The 24475-nt window shown below is 42.4% G+C and overlaps 1 protein-coding gene across 1 annotated transcript in view; it reads right to left on the reverse strand.

Annotated features, from left to right (window-relative positions):
* LOC126189006 (serine/threonine-protein kinase Genghis Khan) overlaps positions 1–24475 on the reverse strand; it is a 372927-nt gene that overhangs the window by 65749 nt on the left and 282703 nt on the right. The window contains exons 23-25 of the mRNA XM_049930817.1: positions 6721–6856; positions 4877–5121; positions 4604–4784 (exon numbers count right to left, since the gene is read on the reverse strand). Coding sequence (XP_049786774.1) covers positions 4604–4784; positions 4877–5121; positions 6721–6856 — 562 coding nt within the window. The remainder of the gene's footprint in view (positions 1–4603; positions 4785–4876; positions 5122–6720; positions 6857–24475) is intronic.

The following is a 24475-nucleotide window of genomic DNA, read 5'->3' on the forward strand; positions in this document are numbered from 1 at the left end:
TGCCTCTTCACATTATATTAAGAAAGGCTGAAGATTGCTGTGGATGGAGACATCTGTCTGAAGTTACAACTACATAAGAATGAATGAGGAAAGGAGGTCGCAATACTCAGCAATAAGTAAAACGACTAATGATGATGAAGTTGCACAAATAATAGTGACCACCCACATTATTCTGTCAAATAACTGCAAACACCTCAGTCATGCTTCCTACTCTGCTCTTGGAACTAGACTTGGTTTTATGATGAGCCTTTGCATCGGATTTCACTGTTGCGGAAGTTGCTGAACTTATCATCGAAGTGGGCTTCCTCATCCGTTACAAAATACTGGCGGATATGAAGAACTCACACCCAATTGACAACACCACAGGCTTAACCGTGTTCAGAATTCAGCAGTTCATACTGTCAAAAGCTTCCAAAATGTGGTGCTACAGAAGAATGCTGAAGATTAGATGGTTAGATCACATAACTAATGAGGAGGTACTGAATAGGATTGGGGAGAAGAGGAGTTTGTGGCACAACTTAGAAGAAGGGATCGGTTGGTAGGATATGTTCCGAGGCATCAAGGGATCACCAATTTAATGTTGGAGGGCAGCGTGGAGGGTAAAAATCATAGAGGGAGACCAAGAGATGAATACACTAAGCAGATTCAGAAGGATGTAGGGTGCAGTAGGTACTGGGAGATGAAGAAGCTTGCACAGGATAGAGTAGCATGGAGAGCTGCATCAAACCAGTCTCAGGACTGAAGACCACAACAACAACAACAACAACAACAACAACAACTGTCAAAATAATTCGAGCAGTGGGTGGCGAGTACGTGGAGCTGATGCATGGATTTCTGGCTCTAATGTGATGCTCTGGAGTGCTTAAGGAGATAAAGCAAGACACTGTCGACTACATAGAGATGACCAACAGTGCCCTTATATCTTGCAGACCACTATGTTTGGCTCCAGATCATATTAAAACTGTGAAAGCAGAGTACAATTTGTGATGGTGTAATGGGGTCTTCCAACAGACCCTGGTCCTCACCACTACATCTGATACTGAAAAAGCGTAGTGCATGGCAGCCTTGTCGTGGCTACAGAGCCCTGAATGCCAGAACAACACCTGACAGATATCCAGTGCCATTGTTCTGTGACTACAATTATGCATTGAGTGGTGCAGCTATTTTTAGTGGCCTGGACTGTGAAAATCTGTATCTACAGATCCTTGTAGCTAAACATGGCATTCCCAAGACAGTGATCATCACTCTTTTTGGCCCGTTTGAGAGCAAATTTATGAATTTTGGACTCAAGGAATGCTGCTCAAACACAGTAACACTCCATTGATTCAGTGCTACAGGGCCTTACTTTTTCTCTTGCTTACCTGTACAATATTTTAGTTCTTTCGTCACTGCCAGAGCAACATTGGCAACATTTAATGTAAGTCTGAAGCGGTTTTAACACCACTCCATCATCCTAAACACTGTCAAATGTGCCTTTGGCAAGCCCCAAGTGGATTTCCTAGGACACAGGATAACAATGGCAGGATCGCTACCACTGCCAGAGAAGCTGGAAACTGTCTAACGAACTTCACACCCAAACACGTATGTGTGTGGCATTTGAAGCAGCCAGAAAGAGCATCACAGATGGGGCACTACTGGCATACCCCAAGCCTAATACACTTCTGGCACCAGTAGTTAACGCCAGCCAGTTGGCAATCGGCACAGCATTACAACAATGATTAGTGACACACAGCAACCACTTGCTTTTTTCTTGTGCAAATTATCACCCCCACAAAAGCCGTGGTGTGCCCACGACATAGAACTCCTAGCCGCTTATAAATCAGTCAAATACTTCAGGCCTCACCTACAAGCTAGAGACTTTATACACTGACCATGAACTGCTAACTTACATCTTTCACCAGAGTTACACAAACTTTTCACCTAGGCAACACAGTCAGCTAATGTTCATCATGCAGTTCAGCATGGATGCCTGGCACATCTCTGGTACTGACAATGTGGTGGCCGATTGTTTGTCTCAGGTTGGAAGCATTACTAGCACGATCGATTACACCAAACTCACTGTCACTCAACAATCAGATCAGGAACTACAAGGACTTTTATCAACAGGAACATCAACACTGGATTCACTACTTATCCAAATTCTTTGGAGTGATGTCAAACGGTATTGTGACATGATCACATCAAAACTGCAGCCATTCCTACCAACAGTCTTCAGAAGAGATATCTTCAATATGCTACATGGCTTATGTCATCCCAGTATTCAATCGACGACACACCTAGTGACAAATCGTTACATGTAGCTGGAAATAGTGAAAGACTGCCATGAACAGGTGAGGTGTTGTGTTAAACGCCAATGCAGCAAGATACGCCACCACATACAAGCACCGATAGCACACTTTTCGACCACGACAACCTGTTTCAATCATGTCCGTGTCGACGTTGTGTGTTTGACACAGTGCCCCAGTCAGGCTGCTGGCAAAGGTATCAGCATTAGGAATAGGTTCCCAGATTTGAGAGTGGCTCAGAGATTTCTTAAGCAACAGAATCCAGTATGTTGTCCTCAATAGTGAGTGTTCATCAGAGCAAGGGCATCCCAGGGAAATGTGATAGGCCTGCTATTATTCTCCATATACATAAATAATATGATGGTAAGGGTGAGCAAAAATCTGTGGTTATTTGCTGATGATGCTGTGAGTGTGGGAAGGGTCATCATTGTGTGTGTGTAGGAGAATAAAAGATGACTTAGACAAAACTTCTAGCTGGTATGATGAATAGCATCTAGCTCTAAATGTACACAAACGTAAGTTAATGCAGATGAGTAGAAAAAACAATTCTGCAGCCAGACACAGTGGTTTGTGTGTGTGTGTATGTGTGCGTGTGTGTGCGCGCGCGCAACCTGCTGATGCGTGAATGTGTGTGTGTGTATGTTGTCTATTTCCAAAGAAGGCCTTCTGGCCAAAAGTTTGTGTGTTACACAGTCTTTTTGGTGTGTCTGTCTGTTACTCAACATCTCCGTTATATGGTGAGTATCACTCTATCCTTTTCATAAAATCATCAACATGCAAGTATTACAGAGATGCTCTGGGAACTCAAATGGCAATCCCTGGAGGGAAAACGACATTCTTTTCAAGGAACACTGTTGAAAGAAAATTTAGAGACTTGTCATCTGATGATGACTAAAGAACGATTCTACTGTCCCCAATGTACATTTTGCATAAGGACCACAAAGATAGGAGAAGTTAGGGTTCATACAGGAGCATATGCGCAGTCATTTTTCCCTAGCTCTTTTTGCGAGTAGAAAAGTAAAGGAAATGACTAGTAGTGATACAAGGTACCCACCATATGGTGTCTTGTAGAGTATGCACGTAGCTGTACATGCAATGGTACAGCATGCTACACTGCATTTATAATGCTTTTTTTAACAGACTGTATGCAAATATTTTTGTTGGCAAAGAAGTAAAACCTACACACAAACACATTTGCATGAAAGTTGTTTGCTGCACAAAAAGATTCTTAAAAAATCTGAAGAAATTGCTTTCGAGGTAGGGCCTATGAACATTCTATCTCTTACATATCATTTCTGTGGAGACCGAGAAGAAACAAATATTCTAATAGCATCAGCACAGAGACACACAAAGCAATCATTCTTGTAACTCACAGTGGAACAGCAAAAAAAACTCTAATATATGGTATGAAAGTGGCCTCTACCATATATTTTTTTAGTCATTCCCAGAATATTCATGTAGATGAAAGAAAACATAGTCTGCATTCAGTGTAGCAGAACTCAGTAATAAGCTTTCTCAGAAGATTAAACACTATAATAAACGCAAAAGACGAATCCCACATATTAATATTTGCATACCTGAGTGTGTTTGTGTAAAAACACACAATATTTGAAATACATAATTTAGAAGACAGACAGATCACTCACCATATAACAGACATGTCGAGCTGTCGGCAGGGACACACAAAAGAGAATTAAAACTTCTTTAGCTTTCAGGAGAAAATGTTTGATGAGCCAAGGTATGAAGGTGTGCCCTTGCCGCCACCCCCCCCCCCCCCCCCCCCACACACACCTACCTCACAGACCTATCATCATGCCTAGAAATGAGGGACATCCTACCCAAGAACCTTTCCACTCCTTCTAAAGTGGTATTCAGTCATTCAGTCGTCCACCCAACCTACACAACATCCTGGTCCGCCCTATGCCGCCGGCCGCACACCTGCTGCCTCCCTCCAAGCCACTAGCTACCAGCCCTAACACCTATTCCATTTGAACACTGCTTTCTCTCACTCCCCACCAAATCTTTCTTCTGAAAGGCAGCAAGTTTTCATTCTCTTTTGTTGTGCCTCTTGACAATTCGATGCTTCTACTATTTGATGAGTGGCCTCCCTGACTCCCAAATTATTTACATTCTGCCAGAACCTTCCTTAATTTATTCAATTTTGAACAATTTTTATGCGATTGAAATAATCTAGTTCCCTTTCTCAACAATTATAATTAGTAATTAAAGGTTTTGGGCATAAGTATATGTTCTGATGATGTCTAATTAGACATAAAGTTAGTTGCAAGACTTGTTAATGCGTAATGTAATACACTTACATAAGGCATTTTGATCACCAGTAATACTGTATATGCTAAACCCAGACTGATATCCAACACAGAGCCTGCCTTCACTAAAAACATTGAGAGTCTGTGCTTGAGTTGGTAACATTATTTCTCTCAGACGTTTATGCCGAGTCTTCGTACGTGTTACTTCATATATAATTAGCTGAGATGTATTCTGAAACATAAAACTATGTTAATTATTTCATTCTAAAATCTGATACTTCACAAATAGAACATGACCAAATTAGTACAAGTATAATACAGTACCTGTCTTTTTATGGCAACACAAAGGCAGTAGCCAAGTTGAGGTGCACGTCTCATTACCCCTGTTGCAAAGGTGATACACCCCTTTGTTTCAGCTACTTTAATCCATTCTACATCATCACCATCCAGTGCCCGCACTGGAATCAGGCGTAGATGTCTCTGTTTCCCAGATAAAACAACTAACAATTGCTCCTCAACTATATATTCTAACTGATACACCTTTTTACCTTCTCCAACACGAGCAATTTCTGAAATGAAATATGATGCATTCTATAGTACTTACACACACACACACACACACACACACACACACACAAGAACAACAACAACATAATAATATATTAAATTAATGTCTACATCAGACAGAATCATACAAAATCAAATGGTCAAACATGAACATACTAGCATAACCACTGCAACACCTTTGTTGGTACTTGCAGCACAGTACCATGTTGATTTTATGTGCATTATGTTCATTAAATTGGCTAATTTAACATATATTAGAGGCATGTAAAATGAAAAGGTAATCTTCCAGTGAATCAGTTATATGTAATTTCATCCAAATACATTCATGGGGCCATTACACTTCTTACTTTTCGAATGATTACCAAATGGAAAAAAAATATGGAGTTGTGTCAGAGACTAATGCTCACTTTAACTTGTGTGTGTGTGTGTGAGAGAGAGAGAGAGAGAGAGAGAGAGAGAGAGAGAGAGAGAGATTTCTTGTTTCCTCATATTATGAAATTTCCTGGTGCCTATACATTCCATAGGGAAGGGGGCTACAAAGTGTATAATATCTAATACAGTGACAATAGGACAAATATATTTGAGAAACGAACTTTTAACAAGAGTAGAACACTGTTAACAGATTAATAGCTAATGTAACAAATCTATCTGTCACTGGAACGGGGGCCACAAGATTTCTCTATATTATGCAAATGTTTGTAGAGCCCAGTAAGTTGCGCATTCAGGCTATGAGGTTGATGATAAACTAATTACTGATCACTGTGAATTTTATTAGCACATTTTGAAAAGGTTTCAATGAAGCGATATATTGGATTCTGTTTATGGTCAATTAACCTCATTGATAAAATTAATGGAACACAAAAAAAATGTTTTATGTAACACCTTTCCTGAGGAGGCATAGTGCTGGATGTTTATGATATTGTGCGGGAGTACACCTTGTGAGAAATTAGTTTGAGATAAAGCAGAAGCTGAATTTTTGAGTCAAGTTTATGAGTGATTCTTATATTCAGTAACCAGGGAGGGTGCAGGGAGGGGATGGAAGGGGAGAGGAGGCAAAATGGAACACTGAGAATCTGAAAAAAATACTATCAACTTGTAAGCAGTAAAAGCAATGAGGGACTACCACATGGGTAACATCTCAAATAACTGGGATATGTTCTGTAAGGGTGTGAAAGGAAATGTAACAATTAACATTACATATAAAGAGAGAGAGAGAGAGAGAGAGAGAGAGAGAAATCTGCATGTGTTATATGAGGGCTGTGGTAAGCCACACAGCACTACAAACATGTGAAGGATAACAATCTGCATGACACACCAACTTAAAATCACAGTGCTAAAGGATTAAAACCACCACCACTTTTCACCTCAATTATCATTTACATATTAATATTACAGTGGTAATCTTTTCTTTAGGTTCTTGCTGTAAGTTTTCCTCGCAGATTGTCTTCTTTGCCTCTAAGAGGCATCGTTTTTCTATTTTCTATGTATTTGTCTCAAATGCCTCCAATAACATTATAAAAAGTTCAAATCAACTGTGTTTTGAGTATGAACAAATAAAATAATATAAGCCAGAACAGACTTCTGTGAATAAAGTAGCTTACCACTTCGATCAAGATCCAAGCAGAACAAACCCTCCTCTGTTCCAATGACTAGACGATCAGGATCTATAATGGCCCCTGACATTGCATTTTTTATAAAAGCTAGTGTATTATCCAGCAACTCCTTTGCTCGAAAAACCTGTAACAAAAAACATGTCTCATGACTCAATGCATACACAGTTGTCAAGTCTGCACACACACACACACACACACACACACACACAAACTGGCATTAGTGTAATGGATATTTACACAAATCACTAATTGATATGTTCTGGCATTTTATTTTCTATAGATATTTCAACTGCCAAAACTAATGAATATTTTCCCACTGAACTACAGCATAAAAGTTTTGAGGAGTAACAAGCTATTCCAAATAGTACCATCCCACGGATCACTAGTATCTCTTCCTGTCTATACGAAGGAAGAAGGAAACAAGCAGGAAACACGAAATACCAATTTGTTTTATTATTTATACAACTATAATCATCATTGGTAGACCAAGGACTGAATACAGTAAGCAGGTTTGACTGCATTGCAGTAGTTATTCAGAGGTGATGAGGCATGCACATGCTAGACTAGCACGAAGAACTATATCAAAGAATTCTTCCGGTTTTCTCATGCCATTGGGCCTTCTCCTGATTGTCCCTGGGCCTGTATGCGAGCCAGCTGCCTAGCTTCTGCAATCCTAGTGATAAGAATCATAGGAGAATCATCCTGAATACTGTCTAGTTGAAAAGGAAACAGTGTACCCATTTTCATTTTCGGCTTGTAACAGAGGAACAGAAAGAACAGGGTGACGTCTATTACATCATGCTTCTCAGTGTTATGTGTGAAAGTCACAATGGGCAGTGTTGTATCCCAATCACTCTGTTTGACATCAATGTACATTGAGACCATATCTGTCAAAGTCTTATTACGATGTCTGTGAGAGATGTCGCAGTGTTAAATTACCTATGACACTAGTCTCGACTGGAAAACTTTTCTATAACCAGAGATCGTCACACAGGGTGCTTTGTGTTTCAAAATGTCTGTTACAAGGTGCTTCAGTGGTTGGCACAGCTTCGGAAAGGGTCAGGTAGTGCAGACTCTTATCCGTCGATTCCAGTTTGATGACTTTGGGAATCTTCCCAAGACGCCAATTCCAATTTGGTGGAATGCCACTACTGCAGACCGAACTGGTACCAGGTGCCCCAGAACTAATCGCCATACATGCTTCCACCACTGTGGCTCACATAGTGTCTTAATAGATTAGTAGGGACCTAGCCACTGATGTCAGTATCTGATTCTGCCTTTACTCTTCATGAATCAGAGTGGAGGAGTGTTGAGGAAAAACTTCAGGATAACTGCCCATGCATTAAATGGGATGACAAATGATTGTTTCTGTCCCATTGGGTCACAGTTCCTCTTATACAATGATCTATGGATTAATTAGAATTCTCCTTTGGTTGGTTCCTCCTCCTTCACAGCTTCTACGGTTTTCAGCATTGTTGGATCTTCCCTCAGTTCAGCAGCAATGTAATTTAGTGTAGTGATGACTGTGATTTTATCCATGCTGCTGTGTTCAGCCAAGCAAAGGTGGTTGGCATCCTTCTGCTTTGACGTATCACTGTGATCTTGTACACCTGAAGGCTCAGTGCCCATTTCAACAGTTCGCATAACAGCACTTTCAGACTAGTCAAACAGCATAGTGAACAGTGATCTGCCACAATGGTGAATGAGTTGTTAAATACTTACAGTAGAACTTGCTGATGCTCCAAACAACTACAAACCACTCTTCTTTGTATGAATGCATACTTTTGCGGCGACATCTGTTAATAAAACATTCTCGGGTTTCAAGCCGCGTCAAATGGTTTACTGCCCACGAGCGTTCGGCAGAGATCTCCTCTGCCATTGTCAAGTGGATGACAGTCGTGTGGTTGTCATTGCCGTATATAGTCGCGCTGTTGCTCGTGACGTCACTGGTGCTCGGTCCAGCACCATATATGGTAATGTTTTGGCCACACTACCACTGGGCCCGCTTCAACTCCCTCAACACTGGATCCCACGCTGTAGTCAGCTGCAATCCACCATCTCTATTGAAGGTGTTGTCCGAAATTCTAATCTCTATGGCCTCGTTTATCACACTATCCCAGAAGCCATTAGTCCGTGTAATAACAGACGTCTCATCGAATGCAATTCGGTGTCCATTTTCCAGAGCATGTTTTGCTACAGCTGACTTTTCGGGATAGTGTAGACAGTAACACCTTTCATGTTCATGTTCATACATTGGACAGATGACACCTCAGTCCAGGAGAGATGCACAGAGCACCGCAGGTACACCTGTATCTTACAACCTAATAAATCTGTGGTGGCAGAGCACTGCATTGACACTGGGCACTCAATAGTGAACGATAATGTCAAATTTTATTATTGACTTCATCTTTCTGGGGCTCAGTAGTGAAAGAAGCAATTGAAATTCGGTTGGTGATGAATTTTAATTAATAGAGATAGTGGCTTCAGCTTGGAAAAATCATGGAATGCGACAATTTCTGTAATTAAATCACAAAGACGTCGAGATGGTACGGCTCTCCGTGACACATCAATATCACTGTGTGGATCGACTGCACAGCCATAGATTTAATTTCCATGCATATGTTACACCTCTTTGCCACCTATCAACGTCTCTGGCGCCTTGTGTATCTTGGGCAGGGGTTCTGTCCTCGAGTTAAAAGGACGGAGCAAGTGCTGGAGTGTCAGTCACCTCAGCTCACTCTGAAGTATTCAGCCGAAATATTATGGGAAGAAACTGAATTTATGTGGCTGCATGCCTGAAATTTTATGGAACTGTCTTTATGCCGCGAAAACGTGAAGATGCACAACAACTAGCACTTTATTCGCATGAAGTGTTGAATGCTATTGACAAGGGAGTTCAGATCGATTCTGTATTTCTGGATTTCCAGAAGGCTTTTGACACTGTGCCACACAAGTGGCTTGTACTGAAATTGCGTGCTTATGCAATACCATCTCAGTTATATGACTGGATTTGTGACTTCCTGTGAGAGAGATCACAGATCATAGTAACTGACGGAAAGTCATCAAGTAAAACAGAAGTGATTTATGGCGTTCCCCAAGGTAGTGTTATAGGCCCATTGCTGTTACTTATCTATAATAACAATTTGGCAGACAATCTGAGCAGCCGTCTTAGGTTGTTTGCAGATGACACAGTCGTTTATTGATTAGTAAAGTCATCAGAAGATCAAAACAAATTGCAAAACAATTTAGAAAAGATATATGTATGGTGCGAAACTTGGTAGTTGACCCTAAATAATGAAAAGTGAGAGGTCATCCACATGAGTGCTAAAAGGAATCCGTTAAACTTTGGTTACATGATAAATCAGTCAAATCTAAAGGCTGTAATTTCAACTAAATACCTAGGAATCAGGAGAAAGAAAACTGGCGTTCTACAGATCGGAGCGTGGAATGTCAGATCCCTTAATCGGGCAGGTAGATTAGAAAATTTAAAAAGGGAAATGGATAGGTTAAAGTTAGATATAGTGGGAATTAGTGAAGTTCGGTGGCAAAAGGAACAAGACTTCTGGTCAGGTGACTACAGGGTTATAAACACAAAGTCAAATAGGGGTAATGCAGGAGTAGGTTTAATAATGAGTAGGAAAATAGGAATGCGGGTAAGCTACTACAAACAGCATAGTGAACGCATTATTGTGGCCAAGATAGATACGAAGCCCACACCTACTACAGTAGTACAAGTTTATATGCCAACTAGCTCTGCAGATGACGAAGAAATTGAAGAAATGTATGATGAAATAAAAGAAATTATTCAGATAGTGAAGGGAGACGAAAATTTAATAGTCATGGGTGACTGGAATTCGAGTGTAGGAAAAGGGAGAGAAGGAAATGTAGTAGGTGAATATGGATTGGGGCTAAGAAATGAAAGAGGAAGCCGCCTGGTAGAATTTTGCACAGAGCACAACTTAATCATAGCTAACACTTGGTTTAAGAATCATGATAGAAGGTTGTATACATGGAAGAACCCTGGAGATACTAAAAGGTATCAGATAGATTATATAATGGTAAGACAGAGATTTAGGAACCAGGTTTTAAATTGTAAGACATTTCCAGGGGCAGATGTGGACTCTGACCACAATCTATTGGTTATGACCTGTAGATTAAAACTGAAGAAACTGCAAAAAGGTCGGAATTTAAGGAGATGGGACCTGGATAAACTGACTAAACCAGAGGTTGTACAGAGTTTCAGGGAGAGCATAAGGGAACAATTGACAAGAATGGGGGAAAGAAATACAGTAGAAGAAGAATGGGTAGCTTTGAGGGATGAAGTAGTGAAGGCAGCAGAGGATCAAGTAGGTAAAAAGACGAGGGCTAGCAGAAATACTTGGGTAACAGAAGAAATATTGAATTTAATTGATGAAAGGAGAAAATATAAAAATGCAGTAAATGAAGCAGGCAAAAAGGAATACAAACGTCTCAAAAATGAGATCGACAGGAAGTGCAAAATGGCTAAGCAGGGATGGCTAGAGGACAAATGTAAGGATGTAGAGGCTTATCTCACTAGGGGTAAGATAGATACTGCCTACAGGAAAATTAAAGAGACCTTTGGAGATAAGAGAACCACTTGTATGAATATCAAGAGCTCAGATGGAAACCCAGTTCTAAGCAAAGAAGGGAAAGCAGAAAGGTGGAAGGAGTATATAGAGGGTCTATACAAGGGTGATGTACTTGAGCACAATATTATGGAAATGGAAGAGGATGTAGATGAAGATGAAATGGGAGATACGATACTGCGTGAAGAGTTTGACAGAGCACTGAAAGACCTGAGCCGAAACAAGGCCCCCGGAGTAGACAACATTCCATTGGAACTACTGACGGCCTTGGGAGAGCCAGTCCTGACAAAACTCTACCATCTGGTGAGCAAGATGTATGAAACAGGCGAAATACCCTCAGACTTCAAGAAGAATATAATAATTCCAATCCCAAAGAAAGCAGGCGTTGACAGATGTGAAAATTACCGAACAATCAGTTTAATAAGCCACAGCTGCAAAATACTAACACGTATTCTTTACAGACGAATGGAAAAACTAGTAGAAGCCGACCTCGGGGAAGATCAGTTTGGATTCCGTAGAAATACTGGAACACGTGAGGCAATACTGACCTTACGACTTATCTTAGAAGAAAGATTAAGGAAAGGCAAACCTACGTTTCTAGCATTTGTAGACTTAGAGAAAGCTTTTGACAATGTTGACTGGAATACTCTGTTTCAAATTCTAAAGGTGGCAGGGGTAAAATACAGGGAGCGAAAGGCTATTTACAATTTGTACAGAAACCAGATGGCAGTTATAAGAGTCGAGGGGCATGAAAGGGAAGCAGTTGTTGGGAAGGGAGTAAGACAGGGTTGTAGCCTCTCCCCGATGTTATTCAATCTGTATATTGAGCAAGCAGTAAAGGAAACAAAAGAAAAATTCGGAGTAGGTATTAAAATCCATGGAGAAGAAATAAAAACTTTGAGATTCGCCGATGACATTGTAATTCTGTCAGAGACAGCAAAGGACTTGGAAGAGCAGTTGAATGGAATGGATAGTGTCTTGAAAGGAAGATATAAGATGAACATCAACAAAAGCAAAACGAGGGTAATGGAATGTAGTCGAATTAAGTCGGGTGATGCTGAGGGAATTAGATTAGGAAATGTGACACTTAAAGTAGTAAAGGAGTTTTGCTATTTGGGGAGCAAAATAACTGATGATGGTCGAAGTAGAGAGGATATAAAATGTAGACTGGCAATGGCAAGGAAAGCGTTTCTGAAGAAGAGAAATTTGTTAACATCGAGTATAGATTTAAGTGTCAGGAAGTCATTTCTGAAAGTATTTGTATGGAGTGTAGCCATGTATGGAAGTGAAACATGGACAATAACTAGTTTGGACAAGAAGAGAATAGAAGCTTTCGAAATGTGGTGCTACAGAAGAATGCTGAAGATTAGATGGGTAGATCACATAACTAATGAGGAAGTATTGAATAGGATTGGGGAGAAGAGAAGTTTGTGGCACAACTGGACCAGAAGAAGGGATCGGCTGGTAGGACATGTTCTGAGGCAGCAAGGGATCACCAATTTAGTATTGGAGGGCAGCGTGGAGGGGAAAAATCGTAGGGGGAGACCAAGAGATGAATACACTAAGCAGATTCAGAAGGATGTAGGTTGCAGTAGATACTGGGAGATGAAGAAGCTTGCACAGGATAGAGTAGCATGGAGAGCTGCATCAAACCAGTCTCAGGACTGAAGACCACAACAACAACAACAACAACCTAGGAATTACAATTACGAACAATTTAAACTGAAACTAATAGAAAATGTTGTGGGGAAGGCTAACCAATGACTGCATTTTATTGGCAGGACACTTCGGAAATGAAACAGATCTACTAAAGAGACCACCTACACTATGCTTGTCCATCCTCTTTTAGACTACTGCTGCGGGGTGTGGGATCCTTACCAGATAGGATTGACGTACATCGAAAAAGTTCAAAGAAGGGCAGCATGTTTTGTATTATCGTGAAATAAGGGCGAGAGTGTCATTGAAATGATACAGGATTTGGGATGGACATTATTAAAACAAACATGTTTTTGTTGCAGAGGGATCTTATTACAAAATTCCAGTCACCTAAGAAGAAACGATCACCACGATAAAATAAGGGAAGTCAGAGCTCATATGAAAAGATATAGGTGTTCGTTCTTTCTGTGCACTATATGAGATTGGAATAACAAAAAATTGTGAAGGTGGTTTGGTCAACCCTCTGTCAGGCACTTAAATGTGATTTGCAGAGTATCCATGTAGATGTAGATGTAGAAAGGTGACTGCAGCATTACATAATCCAAGCAGCATAATTTTAAACTTGTCGTGACCTTCAGGCGTTATGAAGCTACGTTTTTCCTGGTCAGCCTCATCAGCCTCAGTTTGTCAGTAGCCTCCCGGTATGTCCATAATTTAGAAATATTAGGTTGGGGCATAAGTTTGTACCGTTTTTGTTCTGTGTGTTGGTATTCCAGTTGCTACGGGTTTATTTACTGACTGTCATTTTTTATTTGTAGTTCACTGCTGCTATTTGAGTTTATATATTGTCATTTGGATTTAGTGAGTGAAGTTGTGGATGTTAGAAAATGAAGTGCCAAGTGTGGAGACATATTCTTCTGTTTGAGTTCAACAGAATGGTGAGAGCAGCAGAGGCAGCCAGAAAGATTTACACTGTGTATGAGAACAATGCCATTGGCCAGAGTATGGCAAGAAAATGGTTTTCTGATTTTAAGGAGGACCATTTTGACATTAGTAACTTTTCAAATCCAGGAAGACCACCCGGATTTAATGAAGATCGGTTAAAAGCATTAATCCATAATGATCCAAATCAGTGTACTTGACAACTGGAAAATGTGATGAGCTGTGATCATTCCATCATCATGTAACATTTGTATACGATGTGGAAGGATAAAAAAATGGGTCGTATGGGTACCACATGCCCTGAGCAAAAATCACAAAAATCTGCGGCTGGCCATACGTGCATCTCTGTTCACTCATCATCAATTGGTTTGTGAACAACACTGCCCATTTCTATCCTGCATCATTACTGATGATGGGATATGGTGTCTTTATGCTAACAAAGGAGAAGAAGTGGTTGAGACCAAACAAAGACGCAACTCCCTATACAAAAGACTTGTACGCATACATCTGGCGGAACAACAGTGGTGTGGTATACTGCGAATTATTTCTCCAAGGTTTAACCATCACTGCTGACATTTATTGTCAACAACTGAGATGTCTTGCAGATGTCATCCCAGAACAATGATTAGGAAGACTGCGCGAAGTGATGCTATTCCATGATAATGCCTGCCCAAATTCTGCTAGACTGAGATAAAACACTATATAGGAGTTGGGTTGGGAAGGCATCCCACACCAAACTTATTCACCTGATAGAGTGCCCTCATATTTTCAACCTTTTCCGCCTTCTATTGAACAACTTTAATGGAACTTCCTTTCTGGATGAAAATGCACTCCGAACATGACATGATGAGTTCTTCACCTCAAAACCACATGATTCCTACAGTCATGAAATCGAAAAGTTACCCCAGTGTTGGCAGACTGTTGTAAACAGTGAAGGAGAATATTTGTGAAGGAGAATATTTGTGAAGGAGAATATTGTATTGAAGACTAAAGTCTCTGCTATGTATATCTGTGTGTTTACATAACTTGTGGCAAAACACTATGAACTTACGCACCAGCTTAATAATTTACTACTTTCAAGTAGTCTAGGGTGTAATCAATGAGTCGCAATGGGTACACATATTTTTTTCCCTGATTTTGCTCAGTTGTTCGTAGTTGATGCAAAAACAGTATGTGCCATCCTTCTTCTTCACAAGGACCACAGACTAGGGTAACTGTGCATCGTTCAGTCGGTGACATCCAGTACAACTGCTCTCTAATTGGATGATATTCAGTGTTGATACAGTGTTTTTCCACGGTCACTTGGTCTGTCTCTTCTCCACTCTGGATTTGAAAGCATCTAAAACCAGATGCAGAATGGCTACCACTTGCTGACATTGTTCCTCAGTCGGACCAGATCCTATTGGTAGTTCAATAGTAGTCTCCTCCAGTGCACTCTCTCTGGTGGTAGTGGAGCATGATTCTTCATCGATGGCACAGAGCTGTCCATCCTGGACTAGTTTGGCTGTGCCTATGCACATACCTTTAGGGACAAGCTGTGGCTGCTTGTCACAATTAGTGATCCAGAGTTCTTGATCAGCTGCAGTGCTTATGATTTCAATGGTACATATTTTTCTTTTCTGGGTCTTAGTACCTTTCTCCAGTTGACAAAAGGTTCACAGTTTAACTGACTAGGTGGATGACTGGAGCTCATTTCACTGATGACAGCACAATAACAATATCTTCAAAAACTAACAACCACCCATAACAGTTTTTTTATGTGTGCTCGTTGGAATAGTTTTTTCAACCTGGAGATCTGAGCTTTGCAGTCAATGAGTGCTTAAGATGCTTGCAAGAAGTTTCATCCAAGAATAACATTATGACTTCATTATCTTAAAATAAGAAATTTGAAGGGCTGTGGTCTGTCAGTGATAGTTATTCTTGCAATGCATGCTCCTGTTGGCTGGACATATTTATCATTTGCAATCTGCAGCACAATCACTCTCTTATCATAGAACATGGGCTTTTTAAGTGGTGATAATAAGCATTTGACACTAAGGAAAAACAGGCCCAAGCCGACTAGTGCCCGGTCAAGTTGGCCATCGATGATGATCATAACGAGATTTCCTGACATCTTGGCAACTGTCCTCCATTGAGGATTTTCATTTGTAGCAGCCTCAACTCCATAGATGGTCGTCTCACTTGGTTTTCCTGAAACCTGTGGCTAGATGAGGGGCTGGTACCTCTGTATGGTGCCAGGGAACATGTATAGCATGTCAGGGAATTACCTCATCCAGGGTACAGCAATGGGCTTAATCTCAAGATGATTATAATCACCTGCAGTTACCTGGCTTGAATAGGACACTGCTGTCATGGTTGATGTCTTCCAGCACAATAGTTGCCAAACATTTGTCATCTTAATCGAACAGTCCACAGGTGTACTGCTGGTTCATGGGTACAACATTTCGGCGATCATCATCAAGTGCACTGATGAACAGAGCTCCTGAGGGTGCACGGCTGAACTAATATTCCCTGCCCCCACGAGATGCTCTGCCCGTGACCCACGCTCACAGCAGTGCTTTGGTGGTCGAGGAGATGCTAGCATCGGTGTCTATGATGGCGCTGATGTAAGCTCTCTGTACACCCTGGTCAGCAGATCATTTTGTTTGCTCAGAGTCTTCTTAATTACACTCAGTGCTGGTTTTGAAATCTTGCTAAGAATAGAGCTGCAGTCTCGGTTGATGAGATCATCACTGGTATGAATTTCTATGGTCTCTCTAATAATGCTCCCACAGTACTTGGAAGTCTGTACCAAGATCCTGGTATGTTCGTACTCCATCGCATGATTCTCAGACAAACAGTGCTCTGTTTTCTGGAGAATACTATGAACAAATGGAAGGAATCAGAATGGGCAGCTCATTCTCGCATGCGATTGTGAATTTGTATATGGAATACTTCAAGGGGGATGCCCTGTCATCATCCAAATGGAAACCTACATGTTTCTTTTCTGTTATGTGGATGACACATTCATTATCTGGCCCCATGGAAGTGACAAACTCCTTGACTTCCTTGCACATTTGAGCTCCACACATCCCAACAGAAAATTCATATTGGAAGAAAACATATACTGACTTGCATTTGCATGCAGAGAATTGCCACTACCCTTCGCAGAGGAATGGGGTACTAACAACACTAGTACACAGGGCCCGCACCATTTCAGATGCAGATGGTCTGCTTCAGGAGCTGGAACACTTCAGAAATGTTTACAAAAAAATGAGTACCCAGAGTGGCAGGTTAGGTGTGCTGTCTGCTGCTCTACAACAGTACAACTTGTGGAGATGGAAGAAGCTACAAAGGAAGAGGCACCCACTGTCTATTCTGAAAAATCAGACACATACTGAAGAAGCACTGAGGAAAAGCTGTCTTTTGCCCACCCAATAAAACATGAGCATTATCGGGAAGTGTGAAAGATGATCTCAGTTTGCGGAAGGCCAGTGTATACCAGATTCTGTGTCAATGTGGGAAGACATATTTTGGACAGACAATGCGCACCATCAAAGATCGTTGCCGAGAACACCAGAGGCACACTCGACTGATGTATCCCAAAAAGTCAGTGGTCACTGAGCACTGTCTGTCCAAGAATCATGCGATGGAGTACGAATATACCAGGATCTGAGCACAGACTTCCAAATACTGGGACAGCATTGTTAGAGAGGCCATAGGATTTCATAGCAGGGATGATCTCATCAACCAAAATTGTGGCTTTAATCTTAGCAAAGCTTGGGAACCAACACCGAGTTTAATTAGGAAGACTCTATGCAAACAAAACAATCTGAACAATCTGAACAATCTGGCAACCAGGGCAGACAGACAGCTTACATCAATGCCATCACACATGCTGACACAAGCATCTCTGTGACCACTGACTCTAATGCACGTCCATGGACGGAGGGGCTCATGGGGACAGGGGATATTAGTCAGCCATGCACCTTCAGGAGCTCAGTTTGTCAGCACACCTGATGATGGCGACATGTCTGATAGCTGAAGTACTGAGCCCTTTGGACACTATGAACCAACAGTACACCTGTGGACTGTTTGATCAACCAATACACCAGTAGAAACTTAAGAATCACATTTGTCATCTTCTCTGCAGTAGTGTACAATGTGTACAGGGCATCCACAGTCAGAAACACAACAGTATGTTGTCCTCTGTCCTCCAAATGTTTGTTCTTTTGTGTGGTGTAATACTTTGCAGGTGAGCTGGTTTACCCAAATTGGCTGAATTCTGGAACCTTGTAGCTACAAACAGGCCTGACCTCGTCAACAGCATTAGTACAGAGAAAGGGATTAGTGACCAAGTCATCAACATAAAGTCTATGGTTACTAAACTTAATAAACCAATGAAGAAGGCATAGAGTGTGAGAAAGTAGGTAAGAAGTTGTTAGTATGCCACATAGACAATGAACTGACATCATATAGTTCCAGTACGATGGACAAAGAGGAATTATGAGAGAAGTTTAAATGGACTGTAAATTGTGCTCTGGAAAAGTATGTGCTGAGCAAGTAGATTAAGAACAGAAAAGACCAACAATTGTTTAACAACAAAATTCGAAAAATGCTGAGGAAGTAAAGGCCATTGCACCATAGATTCAAGCATCTGCAAAACGATCGATGCATGAAGAATACAACAACTGTCACTATTATACGTCAGCAAAAGATCTAGCCAAGGACTTGAGAAAATTCTGGTCCTACATACAATTGCTAAGCAGATCTAAAAATTCTATCCAGGCACCTGTTGACCAGTATGGTGTGACAGAAGAAGATACACTAAGGAAAGCCGAAGATCTAAATTTTGGTGTTTAAGAAATCATTCACGTAGGAGAAACATGTGAACATACCACTGTTTGACCATCACACAGACTCCCATATGGAGGACATAGTAATAGCCATCCCTGACCTAGAGAAACAATTGAATGAGCTGAATATACACTCCTGGAAATTGAAATAAGAACACCGTGAATTCATTGTCCCAGGAAGGGGAAACTTTCTTGACACATTCCTAGGGTCAGATACATCACATGATTACACTGACAGAACCAAAGGCACATAGACACAGGCAACAGAGCATGCACAATGTCGGCACTAGTACAGTGTATATCCACCTTTCGCAGCAATGCAGGCTGCTACTCTCCCATGGAGACGATCGTAGAGATGCTGGATGTAGTCCTGTGGAACGGCTTGCCATGCCATTTCCACCTGGCGCCTCAGTTGGACCAGCGTTCGTGCTGGACGTGCAGACCGCGTGAGACGACGCTTCATCCAGTCCCAAACATGCTTAATGGGGGACAGATCCGGAGATCTTGCTGGCCAGGGTAGTTGACTTACACCTTCTAGAGCACGTTGGGTGGCACGGGATACATGCGGACGTGCATTGTCCTGTTGGAACAGCAAGTTCCCTTGCCGGTCTAGAAATGGTAGAACGATGGGTTCGATGACGGTTTGGACGTACTGTGCACTATTCAGTGTCCCCTCGACGATCACCAGTGGTGTACGGCCAGTGTAGGAGATCGCTCCCCACACCATGAGGCCGGGTGTTGGTCCTGTGTGCCTCGGTCGTATGCAGTCCTGATTGTGGCGCTCACCTGCACGGCGCCAAACACGCATACGACCATCATTGGCACCAAGGCAGAAGCGACTCTCATCGCTGAAGACGACACGTCTCCATTCGTCCCTCCATTCACACCTGTCGCGACACCACTGGAGGCGGGCTGCACGATGTTGGGGCGTGAGCGGAAGACGGTCTAACGGTGTGCGGGACCGTAGCCCAGCTTCATGGAGACGGTTGCGAATGGTCCTCGCCGATACCCCAGGAGCAACAGTGTCCCTAATTTTCTGGGAAGTGGCGGTGCGGTCCCCTACGGCACTGCGTAGGATCCTACGGTCTTGGCGTGCATCTGTGCGTCGCTGCGGTCCGGTCCCAGGTCGACGGGCACGTGCACCTTCCGCCGACCACTGGCGACAACATCGATGTACTGTGGAGACCTCACGCCCCACGTGTTGAGCAATTCGGCGGTACGTCCACCCGGCCTCCCGCATGCCCACTATACGCCCTCGCTCAAAGTCCGTCAACTGCACATACGGTTCACGTCCACGCTGTCGCGGCATGCTACCAGTGTTAAAGACTGCGATGGAGCTCCGTATGCCACGGCAAACTGGCTGACACTGACGGCGGCGGTGCACAAATGCTGCGCAGCTAGCGCCATTCGACGGCCCACACCGCGGTTCCTGGTGTGTCCGCTGTGCCGTGCGTGTGATCATTGCTTGTACAGCCCTCTTGCAGTGTCCGGAGAAAGTATGGTGGGTCTGACACACCGGTGTCAATGTGTTCTTTTTTCCATTTCCAGGAGTGTAAATAAGTCACTACATCTGGATCGAGTCCCAATTCGGTTTTTTACAAAAAGTATTCCACAGCATTGGCTCCTTACATAGCTTGCATTTATAGTTAACCTCTAGTTCAGTGTCAAGTCCTAAGGAACTGGGAAAAAGCACATGCGGCTCCTGTATATATGAAGGGTAAAGGAACATCCTGAAACACTACAGACCAATATCCTTAACATCAGTTTGCTGCAGAGTTCTTGGACACATTCTCAATTCAAATATAATAAATTTCCTTGAGACAGAAAAGCTCCTGTCCACGAATTAGCATGGTTTTAGAAAGCATTGCTCATGGGAAACTCAGCTTGTTATTTTCTCACGATATCCCGCAAACTATGGATGAAGTGCAACAAGCAGATTCCATATTTTTTTATTTCTAAAAAGCATTTGGCAATGTGCCCCACTGCAGACTGTTAATGAAGATATGAGCATACAGAATAGTTTCCCAGTTATGTGACTGGTTTGAGGACTTCTTAAGTAACAGAACCCAGTTTGTTGTCTTCGATTGCAAGGATTCATCAGAGACAAAGATATGACTGCTGTTATTTTCTATATACATAAATGATCTGGTGGACAGGCTGAGCAGCAATCTGCAGCTGTTTGCTGATGATGCTGTGGTGTAACAGAAGGTGTTGCCATTGAGTGACTGTCAAAGGATACAAGACGATACAAGACGACAAAATTTCTAGTTGGTGTGATGAATGGCAGCTAGCTCTACATGCAGAAAAATTTAAGTTAATGCAGATGAGTATGAAAAACAAATCTGCTATGTTTAAATACAGCATTAGTAGTGTGCTGCTTGATAGAGTCATGTCAGTTAAGTACCAAGGTGTAACACTGCAAAGCAATATAAAATGGAACAAGCTAGTAAGGACTACAGTAGGGAAGGCAAATGGTTGACTCTGGTTTACTGGCAGACCACATATAGGACACTAGTAAGACACATTCTTCATAGCCCATTCTGTGAAACTAAAATGTCCCGTTTTGTTGAACTGTGTGTTAGAAACTGTAAAAATTGAGTCTTACTGTGATTTAGCGTTATTTTATCTTCTACAAGCCATGAACTTATGTCATGAACTGCACTACTGAAACCGAGCCAATGTTGCACACAACGTGCTTTACTACGAAACTAGTGTCATCAGTAGACCGCGGATTTTAGGTAGAAACCTATTCTGTTCCTGAGTTACTATTTGCATAAAAATTTGTACTTATGCATTTCATCTCTATTTACACTGAATAGCGCTAATTCCATAGGACCTAAAATTGCGTATTTCAACATTAGTGCCTATTTTTGCCTATTTCGGCTTTAATATCCTAAAAAGTGCCTATTTCATCATATAAGACAGTCACTCCAAGGTTTTTTACGCTATACGACAGATGGAAAAAAATATATTCTGCCCGGGGTGCAGAAAGGTGGCTAGTTGATATGCGCTCATGCTTCGTATTTGCCTAACGCTTCGGTCTGGTGTTTTTTTCTTTTTTTTTTTTTAAATCGCTATCCCTGTTAACACCAAATACTCTTTATAGGTGTTTTAAATGACTAATGGAAAATCTTATATAAAGATGTGAAACAAATACTAACAAAGAGATAGAGGGGCTGGCCAGTACTTACCTCAGCTCAGTACAGCCGATAGATACACATAAAACAGAACCGAAAATTTACATTCCTAGCTTTCGGAACAAATGTTCCTTCATCAGGGAGGAGAGAGGGGAAAGAAAGGGAAGAAGGGAAAGGAGATTCAGTTACTCACAACCCAGGCTATGAAGCAACAGGGAAAGGAAAATAGGGAGGGTAGCAAGGATGGAGGCATGGTTGTCAGAGGGAAGGCAAAGATATTCTACTGTAAGTACTGTGCCAGCTTCAAACCAAAGAGGATGCATACAGAAGTAAAGAGGTATATAGTATAAAGATAAACACAACTATGTAGGATGAAAAGATGCGTGAATGGCTAAAGAGGAAAGGGAAAGAGGAGAAGACTGAAGAGTAAATGGGAGTGAGGTTGTTTAACGTAGGTTCAGTCCAGGGGGATGGCGGGATGAAAGGATGTGTTGGAGTGCAAGTTCCCATCTCCGCAGTTCAGAGGGACTGGTGTTGGGTGGGAGAAGCCAAATGGCACATACGTTGTAGCAGGTTCCTAGGTCCCTAGAATTATGCTGGAGGGCATGCTCCGCTACTGGGTATTGGGCATCTCCTAGGCGGACAGTTCGTCTGTGTCCGTTCATGCGCTCAGCCAGTTTAGTTGTTGTCATGCCGATGTAAAAGGCTGTGCAGTGCAGGCATGTCAGTTGATAAATGACATGTGTAGTTCCACACGTGGCCCTGCCTTGAATTGTGTATGTTTTACCAGTAGCGGGGCTGGAGTAGGTGGTTGTGGGGGGATGCATGGGGCAGGTTTTGCAGCGGGGTCGGTTACAGGGGTAGGAACCACTGGGTAGAGAAGGTAGTCTGGGAATATTGTAGGGTTTAACAAGGATGTTACGGACGTTAGGGGGGGCGACGAAAGGCAACTCTGGGTGGTGTGGGGAGAATTTTGTCAAGGGATGATCTCATATCAGGGGTTGACTTGAGAAAGTCATATCCCTGGCGGAGTAATTTGTTGATGTTTTCGAGGCCAGGATAATATTGGGTGACAAGGGGGATGCTTCTGTGTGGTCTGGGGGTAGGAACATTGTTGTTGGACGGGGAGGAATGTATTGCTCGGGAGATCTGTTTGTGGACAAGGTCTGCAGGATAGTTGCGGGAGAGGAAAGCAATGTTCAGGTTATTGGTGTAATTGTTGAGGGATTCATCACTGGAGCAGATGCGTTTGCCACGAATACCTAGGCTGTAGGGAAGGGAGCGTTTGATGTGGAATGGATGGCAGCTATCGAAGTGAAGGTACTGTTGTTTGTTTGTGGGTTTGATATGGACAGAGGTGTGGATGTGAGCTTCAACAAGATGAAGGTCAACATCCAGGAAGGTGGCTTGGGTTTTCGAGAAGGACCATGTGAAATTCAGATTCGAAAAGGAGTTGAGGTTATGGAGGAAATTAAGGAATGTTTCTTCACCATGAGTCCAGACCACAAAGATGTCATCTATAAACCTATACCAGGCCAGGGGAAGCAGCTGTTGGGTCTTCAGGAAAGCCTCCTCCATGCGGCCCATGAAGAGGTTGGCATAGGACGGAGCCATCCTGGTTCCCATGGCCGTTCCCCTGATTTGTTTGTAGGTCTGGCCTTCAAAAGTGAAGTAGTTATGGGTGAGGATGAAGTTGGTAAGTGTGATAAGGAACGAGGTTTTTGTAAGATCTTCGGGTGGGCGTTGGGAGAGGTAGTGCTCAAGGGCAGAGAGACCATGGGTATGTGGGATGTTTGTGTAAAGGGATGTAGCATCTATGGTGACAAGAAAGGTTTCAGGTGGGAGAGGAGTGGGAATGGATTTGAGGCGTTCTAGGAAGTGGTTTGTGTCTTTGATGTAGGATGGGAGTCTGCGGGTGATAGGTTGGAGGTGCTGGTCTACCAGAGCTGAGATATGTTCGGTTTGGGCTTTGAAGCCTGCTACAATGGGACGGCCAGGATGGTTCTCTTTGTGGATTTTGGGTAATAGGTAGAAGGTAGGGGTACGTGGCTCAGGTGGAATGAGTAAGTCTATGGAAGCCGTTGTGAGGCCTTGTGAGGGACCTTGGATTTTTAGGATTTTTTGCAGCTCAGTCTGGATGGAGGGAATGGGATCCTGGGTAACAGCTTTGTAGGTTGAGGTGTCAGAGAGTTGACGCAGTCCTTCTGCCACATACTCCACACGGTCAAGTATGACAGTTGTGGAGCCTTTATCCGCCGGGAGGATGACAATAGAGCGGTCTATTTTCAGCTCCTTAATGGCACGGGATTCAGCTGGGGTGATGTTGGGGGTTGTCGGGATGTTCTTCAAGAAGGACTGGGAGGCAACACTGGATGTGAGGAATTCCTGAAATGTCTGCAAGGGATGGTTTTGGGGGAGGGGAGGAGGATTCCTTTGGGAAGGCAGTCGGAACTGTTCTAGACAGGGTTCAACACTGGGTCTAGGATTTGGGATTTATTTATTTATTGATTTATTTATTCAACATTCCATAGTTTTATCGTTCGTTATTCGCTGTTTCCCAGCCAAC

The sequence above is a fragment of the Schistocerca cancellata genome, chromosome 5, assembly GCF_023864275.1.
Source record: "Schistocerca cancellata isolate TAMUIC-IGC-003103 chromosome 5, iqSchCanc2.1, whole genome shotgun sequence".
NCBI lineage: Eukaryota > Metazoa > Arthropoda > Insecta > Orthoptera > Acrididae > Schistocerca > Schistocerca cancellata.